This window comes from Mus musculus, chromosome 6 (assembly GCF_000001635.26).
Source record: "Mus musculus strain C57BL/6J chromosome 6, GRCm38.p6 C57BL/6J".
Lineage (NCBI taxonomy): Eukaryota > Metazoa > Chordata > Mammalia > Rodentia > Muridae > Mus > Mus musculus.
In genome coordinates this window covers 58,204,669-58,218,797 of record NC_000072.6, presented here as the reverse complement: position 1 = coordinate 58,218,797, position 14,129 = coordinate 58,204,669, and the positions used below count along the sequence as shown (strand labels likewise).

General features: G+C 37.0%; 1 protein-coding gene and 1 pseudogene across 1 annotated transcript; one reads left to right on the top strand and one right to left on the bottom strand.

The window, feature by feature from the left end:
• The first annotated feature begins 2,780 nt into the window (after positions 1–2,780).
• Positions 2,781–3,692, top strand: Vmn1r27 (vomeronasal 1 receptor 27). Its single transcript, NM_134436.2, has one exon. The coding sequence runs from the start codon at positions 2,781–2,783 to the stop codon at positions 3,690–3,692; it is 912 nt and encodes a 303-aa protein (NP_602318.2).
• Positions 11,801–12,751, bottom strand: Vmn1r-ps18 (vomeronasal 1 receptor, pseudogene 18; annotated as a pseudogene).

The following is a 14,129-nucleotide window of genomic DNA, read 5'->3' as shown; positions in this document are numbered from 1 at the left end:
CAGATGACATGATAAGTATTCGTGTAGAGGGAGATGAGATAATAACCATTCATCTATATAACTACTTCTTCAGGTCTCATTCTGCATAGATGTCTTTCAAAGGCTCAGATGGGTGAGTGTTTCTTTTTCTCTTCATTATAGTGAGAGCTGTAGGTAGTTGTTAGAATGAAGCATGATTCTGTAATAAATTGTTAGAGAAGTCTCTGCTTAGAATTTTACTTTCGAGTTATACCAAAAGCAAATAAAAGAGATGCTTTCAGACATAAACTATCAGTGTAGTGATTAATAACAGGACATAGATTTCACTTAATTTGATTTCTTATTATATGTGAGAGTAGAAGTGGGTATTGGGAAGAAGACAGGGACCAGCAGGAAGATGAACAGAGATAGGAAAGTCTCATAGGGTAAAGATGATCAACCAGTATTATATATTAAAAAAAAGTCATCAAACCCTTCATTTTTTACAATGATTGTACAATGATATATATTTAAAATGTAGCTCTAGTCTCAACATTTTTATGAGCATATCTGACAGAGGATTCTCTTGAGAGTGCACTCTAAGATCATGGTTTCACCTAGGTATGGCCAACTGTGTTAGTTTTCCATCCCTGTAGCAAAACACCTAGGATATCTCAGAGAGGGAAAAATACACAGACATTTATTGGTGCACAGGAGTACATATTAATGTACATTTAAATTGTAATTTGTATTTTCTCATTTTACTACTTTTCTCAAGTTAACTGACTGTGTGCATTTATTTATATGAAACAAGCTGGTAAGTTTAAATATACTTAGGAATTCTTAGGAAAGTTTCAATTAATGACATAGTAAACCACAAAATCCTCTTAACAGCATAAAAGTTCTAGATGATTTGCATAGATTCTTTAATCTATTTCAATGGTCTCTACTAAAGTAGATCTTTTATGTGTAGTTCAAAAATATTTGGAACTCTCACCTCATTTTTAAATCCTTGTAAAGTTATCCTTACAAATGTAAACGTCTTTGCAAAAGCAAAAAGTCCTCTTGACCACTCAGGTACATCAATACCCTGTATCCTAGAACTTTTAAAAACATAACATTATGGTGAAGCTAATATAAATGTATGTTGGTGAGAGAATCAGATATTTGGTTCTGGCAGTTTTGATGAATCTATTGCTTTACAAGATTAAACTCTTTAGAAGGAAGTATTATGTAAATATAAAATGTGTGATTTATGCTATCATATTCATGGATATGTTATAGGATAGTCTCGGGCAATATCTTTTGCATTATTTCTACACATGATTGCATGTGTGTATCTATATATATGGAGTATACTAGTGAAGTTGAAAATATAATTAGGCTCACCTTTCCTCACAAGAATCTGGGCCAGTATAGTTATTTTCTATTTCTCTAACACAAGCTGACTTTAAAGTAGTAAATTAAATTAGTCCCATAATAAATTGATCTTGGTAATCATGGCAAATAATAAACATGGGCACTAAAGGTAAGACTGTTGAGTGCATCTATAAAACATGTGTGAGTGCTGATGACGTATGATAACACTGGAGACTTTGTTTTCTATTGCATGGGAAGGAATCTGTTTTAAACTCAAAATCTTCCACAAGTTCATGTTTGTCATAATGTTTGGAAAATGGTGATTCTTTTAATACCACATGTTTCATCTTGTTGGAGGCTCCAAATGATACATGTTCAGGTGTGATTACATGGTAACTACAGAAAACAGAAAAGGAAAACGGAACCATTGCCAGGATAGGGTTGGGGGTGGGAGCAATAGAAAGCAGAATTGCAGGGTACAAGTATCTCAACAGGAAAATAGGAGAGGTGTGTGGGGGGGGATACCTAGAGAATGTAGGAAGATAAATAGAGAAGAAAGTGGTAGTTAGGTAAAATGTCAATACGAATGGCTGAAAAGACATAACTTCTGATTATATTAGCAATTTACAATTCCATTCAAAAGGAAGAGAAAAACAGTGTTTGCCATGGTAGCTGGGAGTCAGGCTTTTTAAACCTGAAGTCCAGCTTCATAAAAGGTGATGAGATGGGAACTAAGCTGAGTGCCATCTATGAATATTTATAATGATAATTAATGGTAATAGGATGTGGAAAGTATACTTTAGTGGTCTCCAACTGTATCTAGTCTTAAATGCAGATTATGGATTTATTAAAAAGAAACATAAAAATAGATGAATTGAGGAAGATATTTTGCTAATTAAAATAGTGGGATTATCATGAATTAGCACCATGCTTTCATTAGAATTATGAGATAAAACAAAAGTATTTGAACAAAATAGAGCACAGTAAAATTATAGCCTCCCCTCAATATTTTTTTGTTATTTTCTGTGACTATTTTCCATATCAACGTAAGTTTTATTCAGTTATACAAATGTGTTATCTGTTCTCATCACTACTGTTTTAGGTGTTAAGTATAAAACGAGTCAATTTAAATCAACAGGGCTGGATTTCTAAAACATGAGACTAGGGGGCACTACAGGCTCACAAATTATGAATTCTGTCTAAATATGTGTGAATAAATTTATTGTTCACAATATGGTAAGTATACAGGAGATACATGGAGGGCATGTAGAAATGTAGACAATGATGTAAAATCTGGAACATCAAAAGTTAAAAAGACAAGCCAATAATCAACTAGTATGAAAAATGAAATGAGGATAGAGTCTTATTATCCAGTGTATCAAAAGTTTGATGTATACTCTATTTTTTTCAGATATTTGAAATAAATTTCTACAATGCTCTTAAGATGAATACAATTTTTACTTATGTTCTCACTCAAGAATGTCCTTTATTTCCAAGCTGGACTTGGAGTCCTAGCAAATATGTCTCTTCTTTGCTTCTATATTTTCATAATTGTAGGTCACAGACCTAAGCCCACAGACTTGATCTCCTGTCAGCTGACCTTCATTCATATAATGGTGTGCCTCACTGGAGGGGACCTGTTGCTTACAGACATATTTGAGTCACTGAATATTAATAATGACTTCAAATGTAAGGCAACTTTTTACATAAGCAGGGTGATGAGATGCCTCTCTATCTGCACCACCTGCCTCCTGAGTGTGTTCCAGGCTGTCACAATCACTCCCAGTACTTCTTGTTTGGCAAAATTTAAACAGAAACTAAGAAAATACATGGTCTATGTTTTCTTATGTATTTGGTCTTTCAGTTTTTCATACAGTAGTAGCCGGATCTTCTATGTTCGTGGTTTTACTAATGTGAGTGAGACTAACCAGATGCAGATCACTAAATCCTGCTTACTCTTCCGCATGAACTCCATCATCAGGGTATTCATTTTTACAGTGACAACCTCCAGAGATGTATTTCTTGTAGGAATGATGCTAACCACAAGTACATACATGGTGATTATCTTGTATAGACATCAGAGGCAGTGCAAGCACCTTCATAGCATCAAGCACCTGAGAGCATCCCCTGAGAAAAGAGCCACCCAGACTATCTTGCTGCTGGTGATTTTCTTTGTGGTCATGTACTGGGTGGACTTCATCATCTCAACCACATCAGTTCTGTTGTGGATTTATGATCCAGTCAGCCTGATGGTTCAGAAGTTTCTGATGTATGCCTATCCCACAATTAGTCCTTTGGTACAAATCGGTTCTGATAACAGAATAATAATTATGGTGAAAAACATGTACTCAAAGCACCACCAGAGATTTTTATAAAACATTTTTTTCATTTCTTTAAAAACCTATTAATTTATTATTTATTTATACCTATGAGTGTTGTTGTGCCAGCATGTATCTATGTGTACATTCCTGCTACCTGCAGAGGTGATATGTCATGCAATATCCTGAAATTGGACTTATAGATGGCTATAAGGATTCATTCTGTACAGCACCAATTATTTTTCTCTAAAATACTGTTTGTTTCTTTTAAACTTTAATGTCCCTAGCACATATGTAATGGATGTACAGCCCAGTCTCCATGTGAATTCCCCCAGCAAACTGTGCCTGTTCCTAAAGTTGCTGTCTGTCATGGAATCCATTCCCCAACAGTCCTGCCTTGTTTAGCATCAGCTGGAGAAGCTGACCTGACCCCTACGGAGACTTTATTGCCTGGGCAGTGTAATACAATGGGGTGGGACACCATATCAGAGAAGAAGGGGATGAGGGATAGGAAGTGGAACTCTGTGAAAGGGACACTGGTTGGGATTTAAATGAATGAATGAATAAATAAATAAATAAACTTTAATGGTTCAGGTAGCAAAGCAGGATTCTTCATATGATTTAATTAAAATTTGTGGTATTACACATATACATTCTTTTGACATTTCTGTTGCTAAGAACCATAGTTTTAAAGTTAATTGTACAAAACAGATTGATATTTCTACATAAATTCTCTTTTTCCCTTTTACTTTGTAAAATGAATATTCCCTTGCTTCCGAGTTTCCTCAAAAGGAGATCCTTGCTGATAGTGACTTTTTAAGCTTTCTTTCCAAAAGATTTTGTACTCTTGCTCATTAAAGAATAGTTTAAATATTTTATTGTAGCTTTATTTCTATTCCCTAATTATAACTTTTCTGGATTCATAAAATTTCTATGACTTTAAAGTTCCCATTTTTTGCTACAGTTACTTAATGACTCATATGAAAATACCATGTGCCTGTTTATTTGTACTTCATTTCATTTACATGTATTAAAATATTGTTGGTAAATAAAAATAATTTAGATACATACATATTGAAAATGTTTTCATTGTGTATCTATATGCATGGATCTATGTGTGTGCACAGATAAAATATGTATGTATATGTGCAATGGGGGACAGAAGGCAATGTTGGCTGTCACCTGCTCTTTCTGTTTGCTTTGCTGTTGCCATTCACCTGCTGTCTTAATAGAGCATCTCTCTCTCTCTCGGAGCTGTGTCAAGATGGTGGTCCAAGGGCTTCTTCGGTAACTGCCTCTCCAGCTCTGGGAGTGGAAGTGTTAATCACCATAGCCTCCCCCATTTAAAATTATGATTTTTTAAATCGAAAAACAAAAATTCATAAAGTCTTGAATTTTTTTGGATTTATTATTATTATTTTTAATTAGATATTTTCTTTATTTACATTTCAAATGTTTTCCCCTTTCCTATTTTCCTCCCCGAAAATCCCCTATCCCCTCTCCCAATAGCCGAATAATATTTCACTGTGTAGATGTACCACATTTTCTTTATCCCTTCTTCAGTTGAGGGACATCTTTGTTTCCCAGCTTTTGACTGCTATGAACGTAATTGAGCAAGTGACTTTTTGAGATATTGGAACTCCTTTTGGGTTTATGCCCAGTAGTGTTATATCTGGATCTTCATGTAGAACTATTTCTTGTTTGCAGAGAAACTTCAACATTGATTTCCAGTGTGGTTGCACAAGTTTACATTGAAGAGTGCTCTCCTGTTGGGCCCCATCTTGGCCCTGGTTTGGGGCTTGAGGACAAACCCAAGCCTGGCTCGGGTTTTGAAAACTGTCTCAATCACTTCCTTACTGCAGTTACTCAGCACGACCTGCTTAAACCTGTCTTTGCCTAGCTACTGCTGACATAGAATAACTTTGTTGGCTCTGTCAGTCACCCCATTCCCTCCTCTGTCTCCCTCCCCCTCCCACTATGTCATCTCACCTCACCAAAAATCCTCACCTCCTTCCTCAACCCTATATAAACAAAAGACTGATACAATAAAACAAATTCCTGCTCTGACAGACTCCTTGCTCAGGGTGGTTATTCTCAGAGTGGTTATTCTCCAAATGGCAGGAGATCCTAGCCACAACACACACCATCGCACTTCAGTCCAGAGACTCAGCTGGACCGGGTTCTCTCCTCTCAGCCTAGACCTGCCAGCAGAGAGCCAGCAGAGTGGTGCCCATGTGAGGAGCTCCCCCCATCTCCTGACAGAAGTATGTGTTGATGGGTCAATTGGTCGGCCTGCATTGTCTTTGTTCTACATCTTCACCAGCAAGCTTTTTTATCTTAGCCATTTAGACAGGTGTAAGATGGAACTGCAAAGTTGTTTTGATTTGCATTTCTGTGATGCCTAAGAACTTTGAAAATTTCTTTAAGAGCTTCCCAGCCATGTAAGATTCCTCTGTTGAGAATTCTGTTTAGTTCTGGACCCCCACTTTATTTATTTATTTATTTACTTACTTACTTATTTATTTATTTAATTTATTTATTTATTTATTTATACTTTAATCCTTTTTTACAGTCCATATTTCATCCCATCGTGGTCTGCCCCCTGATGGCTTCTCATCCCATACCTCCTCTCCCACACCCCATCTTCCAGAGGATGTCCCCACCCCCACCTCCACCCCACCCCACCAGGCCTCCATACTCCTTGGGACCTCTAGTCTCTCCAAGAGATAGATGCATTTTCTCTCACCGACGCCAGACCAGGCATTCCTCTGCTGTATGTGTGTGTCAGAGACTTCATATCAGCTGGTGTATGCTGCCTGGTTGGTGACTTAATGTCTGGGAGATCTTGGGGGTCCAGGTCAGTTGAGACTGCTGATCTTCCCATGGGGCTACCCTCCTCAGCTTCTTACACCTTTTGCCCAATTCAACCCCAGGGATCTCCAGTTTCTGACTATTGATTGGGTGAAAGTATCTGCATCTGATTCTTTCAACTGCTTGTTGGGCCTCTCAGAGGGCAGCCATGCTAGGCTCCTGTCTGTAAGCACACCACAGCATCAATAACAGTTGGGCCTATCATTGGACCTCATTTCTCCCATGCTGTTCTTCATTTTTGTCCCTGCCATTTCTTCAGACAGGAACAATTCTGGATCAGAGCTTTGACTGTAGGATTACAACTCCATTCCTTCACTGGATGTCCTGTCCCTCCACTGGAGATGGACTGTATAAGTTCCCTCTCACCACTGTAGAGCTCTTCATCCAAGATCCCTTCCGTTGATCCCTGAGATTTTCTCACCTCCCATGCTTCTGGTACATTCTAGAGGCTTCGCCCACCTCCTAACTCTCCAGGTTGCCTGTTTCCATTCTTTCTGCTGGCCCATATAGCTTCAGTCCTGTTTACACCTGCCTCCTCTAATACATGATCATGTTCCCCCATTCCCCTCCTTGCCCCTCTCCCACCAAGGTGCCTTCCTCCCTCTGCCCCCATTACTGCTTTCTTCTCCCTCCCAAGTGGGATTGAGGCATCCTTACTTGAGTCCTTCAGCTTTTTATCTTTCTTGAGTAGTTCTGGGGATTATGTCCTGGGTGTTCTGTACTTTTTTTTTTCTACTAATTTTCACTTATTAGCAAGTACAAACCATGGATGTCCTTTTGGGTCTGAGTTATGTCACTTAGGATGATGTTTTCTAGTTCCATCCATTTGCCTATAAATCTCATGATGTCTTTGTTGTTAATAGATAAATAGTTTGTCATTGTGTAAATGAACCACATTTTCTGAATCCATTCTTCCATTGTGGGGCATCTGGATTTTTTCCAGGTTCTGGCTATCACAAATAAGGCAGCTATAAACATAGTGGAAAACATGCGCCTGTGGCATGGTGGGGCATCTTTTGGTTATATGTCCAAGAGTGGTAGAGATGGGTCTTCAGGTAGATCTATTTCCAACTTTTTAAGGAATCTCCAGATTGATTTCCAGAATGGTTGTAGCAGCTAGCAATCCCACCACAACGGAGGAGTGTTCCTCTTCCTCCACATCCTCACCAGCATCTGCTGTCACCTGAGTTTTTGATCTTAGCCATTCTGATTGGTGTAATGTGTAATCCCAGGGTCATTTTAATTTGTATTTCACTGATCATTAAGGACTTTGAATATTTCTTTAAGTGCTTCTCAGCCCTTCGAGATTCTTCTATCTTGAATTCTTTGTTTAGTTCTATACCCCATTTGTTTAATTTAGATGTTTGGTTGGTTGGTTGGTTTTTTTTTGATTTGGGTTTTTTCTTTTTTTGATGGTTAATTTATTGAGTTGTTTATATATTTTGGATATTAGTCCTCTATCAGATGTGGGGTTAGTGAAATTTTTCCCCCAATTTGTAGGTTGCAAGTTTGTCCTATTGGCTATGTCTTTTGCTCATAGAAGCTCTCCTGTTTCATGAGGTCCCATTTATCAATTCTTTATCTTAGAGCTTGAGCCATTGGAGTTCTCATTAGGAAATTTCCTCCAGTGCCAATGAGTTTGAGGTGTTTTCCCATTTTTCTCTTCTATTAAAGTCAGTGTATCTTCTACATGATAACAGCCAGTTGTACCAGCACCATTTGTTGAAAATGCTGTCTTTTTTCCACTGGATGGTTTTAGCTCCCTTGTTAAAGATCAAGTGACCATAGGTGTGTAGGTTCATCTCTGGGTCTTCAATTCTGTTCCATTGATCTACTTGTCTGTCGCTATACCAGTACCATGCAGTTTTTATCACAATTGCTCTGTAGTACAGCTTTAGGTCTGGCATGGTGATTCCACCAGAGGTTCTTTTATCCTTGAGAAGAGTTTTTGCTATCCTAGGTTTTTTTTTTGTTATTCCAGATGAATCTGCCGATTGCCCTTTCTAATTCGTTGAAGAATTGAGTTGGAATTTTGATGGGGATTGCATTGAATCTGTAGATTGCTTTTGGCAAGATAGTCAGGCAGAGTCTGGGGAAAAGAGACTCGTTACAGAGGCTAGCATGAAATGTTCCCCAACACTCTTCTTTCCCTTTAATCCTGTGTCCTAGTTTCACGGTGACTGTAGTTAAAGTTCTATTTTCATACCTGGATTATATCAAATAATGGGACAAGTGTTGAGATATAATATTTATAAAGTTGTTACTTAGAATTCAATGTTTGAATATTTTTTAATCATATCTGCAATCAAAATGATGGTTTATTTGTAAAAGTTAAAATTGTTTTCTTTATGGAATAAAAAAAGTGTTACAGTTCAAAAAAAAAAAAAAGTCAGTGTATCTTGTTTTATGTTGAAATCCTTGATCGACTTGGACTTGAACTTTGTGTAAGGTGACAAATATGGATCTATTTTCATTTTTCTGCATACAAACTGCCAGTTATATGAGTACCATTTGTTAAAGATGCTTTCTTTTTCCATTGTATATTTTTGACATTTTTGCCAAAGACGTGTTCATAAGTATGTGGCTTTAGTTTTGTGTTTTCAATTCTATAACATTGATCAAGCTGTTTGTATCTGTACCAATACAATGCTGTTTTTTATCACTATTGCTCTGTACTATAGTTTGAGGTCAGGGATGGTGATTTCCACAGTTATTTTATTGTTAAGAATTGTTTTCCCTGTCCTAGATTCTCTGTTTTTCCAGATGAATTTGAGAATTGCTCTTTCCATGTATTTGAAGAATTTTATTGGGGTTTTGATGGTGATTGTGTTGAATCTGTATACTGTTTTTGGTAGGATGGCCACTTTTACTATGTTTATTCTACCAATCCGTGAGCATGGGAGATCTCTCCATTTTCTGAGATCTTCTTCAATTTCTTTCTTGAGATACTTGAAGTTATTGTCATACAGATATTTTACCTGTTTGGATAGAGTTACCCAAAGACATTTTATATTATTTATGACAATCATGAAGTGTGTTGTTTCCCTACTTTTTTCTCATCCCATTTATCATTTGTATAAAGGAAGGCAACTGACTTATTTGAGTTAATTTTTTATCTCACCGCTAGGTTGAACTTGCTCATCGTCTATAGAATTTCTCTGATAAATTTTGGGGTTGCTTATGTATACCATCATATCATCTGCAAATAGTGATACTGTCAGTTCTTCTTTGAGAATTTGTATCTCCCTTGATCTCATTTTGTTGTCTTATTACTCTAGCTAGAAATTCCAGTACTATATTGAATAAATATGGGAGAGTGGTCATCTTTGTCTTGTCCCTGATTTTAGTGGAATTGCTTCAAGTATCTTTCCATTTAATTTGATATTGGCTGTTGGTTTGCTGTATATTGCTTTTATTATGTTTATTCATTGGTCTTGAATTACTAATGTCTCCAATACTTTTTACATCAAAGGGTGTTGTATTTTATCTAATGCTTGTTCAGCATCTAATGACATGATCATTTAACTTTTTTTCTTTGAGTTTGGTTATATAGTGGCTTACATTAATGGAATTTTCTACATTGAAACAACCCAGCATCCCTGATAAAACTTACTTTATCATGGTGGATGATGGTTTTGATGTGTTCTTGGATTAGGTTTGTGAGAATTTCATTGAGTACTTTTGCATTGATATACATAAGTGAAATTGGTCTGAAGTTCCATTTTTGTTGTGTCCTTGTGTGATTTGGGTATCAGAGTAATTGTGGCTTCATAAAATGAATTAGGTAGTGTTCATTCTGTTTCTTTTTATGGAATAGTTTAAGAAATACTAATATTAGCTCTTCTTTAAAGGTCTGGTAGAATTCTGCACTAAAACCATCTGGCCCTGGGCTTTCTGTGGTTGGGAGATGTTTAATAATTTCCACTTCCTTAGTGGATATGGGGCCTGTTTAGATAGTTTACCTGCTCTTGATTTAACTTTGGTACATGGTATCTGTCTAGAAAATCATACATTTCATCTAGATGTTCCAGTTTTCAGTATAGCCTTTTGTAGTAGGACCTGGTGATTTTTTGAATTTTCTCAGTTTCTGTTATGTCTTCATTTTCATTTCTGATTTTTTGATTTGGATAGTGACTCTGGGCCCTTAAGTTAGTTTGATTAGGGGTTTGTCTCTCTTGTTGATTTTCTCAAAATCAAAACAACAAACAAACAAACAAAAAAATTATTTTGTTTTTGATGATTCTTTGTATTGTTCTCTTTCTTTCTAATTGGTGGACTTCAGCTCTGAGTTGACAATTTCCTGATTTTTTCTCCTCTTGCATGTGTTTGATTCTTTTTGTTCTAGAGTTCTCAAGTGTGCTGTTAAGTTGCAGTGTAGGATGTCTCCAATTTCTTTACCATGGAACTTAGTGCTATGAATTTTCCTCTCAGCACTGCTTTTATTGTGTCCCATAAGTTTTGTTATGGTGTGTCTTAATTTTCACTGAATGCCAGGAAGTCCTTTTTTTTTTTAAATTTCTTCCCTGGCCACGTTATCATTGAGTAGAGAGAGTTGTTCAGTTTCCATGGTTATGTGTGTTTTCTATTGTTTTTCTTGTTATTGAAGACCAGCCTTAGTCTATGGTGATCTGATATCCAACAAAGAAGACTTAGAATCTGAAAAGAACACCTTTATTAGATACCATGCCTGCAATTGAGGGATAAGGCCACCCACTCATCTCAAAAAATTAACTCAGAAATTTTCCTGTATAATGGAAACACAAGGATAAAAACATGGAGCAGCTACTGAAGGAACAGCCAGTTAGAGACCCCCAGTGAGATCCAAACCATCTATAGGCACCAAACCCTGGAAATATTGCTGATGCCAACAAGTACTTGCAGAAAAAAATCCTACTACAGCTGTCCTCTGGGAGTTTCTGCCAGCACCTGACTAAGACAGATGCAGATACTCACAGCTAGCCATCTGCTTAAAACTCGGGACCCCAATGCAAAAGTTAGGGGAAGGAATGAAAGAGATGAAGGGGAGTGCAATCCTTTAGGAAGAACAACAATATCAACTAACCAGACTTCTCAGAGCTCCGAGGGACTAAACCCTTAACCAAAGTGTTTTCATGGGTAGTTCCATAACTCCTGCTAGGTATTGCCGTATATGTTATCAGTGGGAGGTGAGGTGCTTGATCCTGTTGAGGCATGTTGTTCAGTGAAGGTAGATGATAGAGGGGTGAAGCAAGAATGGGTGGCAGGTGGGCAAGCAACCTCTTAGAGGCAAAAAGGAGTAGGATGGGGTAGGGAGTTTATGGAGGGGATACCAGGAAGGGGATAACATTTGAAATGTAAATAAATAGTAAAAAAAAAATTAGTTGCACTGTCTGCAAGTCTGTTAGCACATTGATTATTCTCTTATCAGAACTGATTTGTACCAAAAGAGAAATTGTGGAATGGGCATTCACCACAAAGTTCTGAGTAGTCTGGATGACAGGGTCATACATCCAAAACAGTTCTGAGGTAGGTGAGACAGTAAAGTCCACCCAGTAAATGGTCATAAAAAAAAACCCACCAGCAGCAAGATGGTCTGGGTGTCTCTTTTTTTGAAGGGAAGCTCTCAGGTGGCTGATGCTATGAAGATGCCTGTATTGCCTCTGTTGTCTAAACAAGATAATCACCATGTATGTGCTCATGGTCAGTGTGATTCCTACAAGAAAAACATCTCTGGAGAGTGACACTTTTAAAATCAATCCACTGATGATGTAGGCTATGATCAAGAGTGAGCATGATTTAGTGCATGTCGTTGGTTTCACTTACATTGGTAAAACCATCAACAGAAGAAATCTGGTTAATATTGAACAAATTGAAAGATCAAATATAGAAGAACACATAGATCATGCACATTTTCAATCTATGTTTAAATTTTGCCAACAGTGAGGTCCTCGGAATGACTGGAACAGCCTGGAACATACCCATGGGGCAGGTGGTCCAGACAGAGAGGCCTCTCATCACCCTGCTTATGAAAAGTACTGTCTTACTTTTGAATTCTTAATATTCAGTGTCTCAACTATGTCTGTGATTCAAATGTCCCCTCCAGTGAATAACATTATTATGTGAATTAAGGTCAGTTGACAGGAGATCAAGTCTGTGGGTTTATCTTACACGCGTTCTCGCGACCGGCCAGGAAAGAACGCAGCAAACCGGAATCTTCTGCGGCAAAGCTTTATTGCTTACATCTTCAGGAGCCAGAGAGCAAGAGAGCAAGAAAGCAAGAAAAAGAACAAGAACAAGAAAGCAAGAAAGAGAATGGCAAAACCCCGTCCCTTTTAAGGAGAATTATCCTCCGCCTAGGACGTATTACTCCCTGATTGGCTGCAGCCCATCGGCCCAGTTGTCATCACGGGAAAGGCAGAACACATGGCGGGAAAACTGCCCCTGCACGTGTGCAGATTATGTTTACCACTTAGAACACAGCTGTCAGCGCCATCTTATAATGGCAAATGTGAGGGCGGCTCTTCACAGGTTTATGTCTGTGACCAAGGATTATGAAAGTATAGAAAAGAAAAAGAAACATATTGGCTAGAGCTCCAAGTCCAGCTTGGAAATAAAGGACAGTCTTGAAGAAAAATATAAGTGAAGAATATTTTCATCTTAAGATCATAGTGGATGTTTACTCCATATATCTGAAAAAAAAGTAATTGATTATACGTCAAACCTATGATTCACTGGACAACATGGCTCTATCATCATTCTATTTTCCTTACCAATTGTGGATTAGTCTGTTTCTGTAACTTTAGATCTTTATAACCTGTAATTCTATATATCATCCATGTATCTCCTGAGTGTGTGTGTATAGAGAGAGACAGCAAATGATTTCACATGTATTTCTACAGTATGCATACTTTGTATACTTATATTGTATCTTAGTCTCATGTCTTAGAAATCCAATGTAATCATTCTAAGTTTTTCGTACCTTTTCCAGGGGAATAAACCACATGGTTAAATATTCCCAACGAATTTCCCCATAAATCAAATCATAAATTGAATAAGAAGGTTACAACATAGATATTTACATGTGTTCTCATTAAGTTTAGATATGATTTGTCTCTGGCTCTACAAGTTCATTGAAAAAAATCCATTAATTTTTGTATCTAAGCTATTATCAAAACCCAGCCAATATTTTATCTTCTGCTCTTATACTTACAATAATTAGTTAGTTCCATTTCTTTGTCCCTTTGTTAATTGTTTTACAATCTTCTGGAAAGTGTTTTAAGTTGTAAATGCCTATTTTTTATCTCAGAAGCAATTTGTGACACTTGGAGACTGGCAGAATTCTAATTGTATTTTTCACGTCAAAGATGAATTCTAATTGCATTTTTCATGTCAAAGATGGCTATAATAGCAGTCCTACTATAAAGTACTTAATAATTACTAATATAATTTTAGAAATTCTCATGAGATCATCATTAAGAATTAAATCATCTATTTGTCTACATAGTATCACTATAAGACATCTTTGCTCATCTAAAGAAATCTACCCAAAAGTGTGAGCTAATACGGAGTGATTGTTTTATATATATTAAATATATTTAATAATGACAGAAATGCATCTTAATAGAAGGAATCTTTCCTAAAATG

Excerpts from the sequence above, each read along its gene's own strand:
- Vmn1r27 (NM_134436.2), top strand. The coding sequence starts at position 2,781 with ATGTTCTCACTCAAGAATGTCCTTTATTTCCAAGCTGGACTTGGAGTC.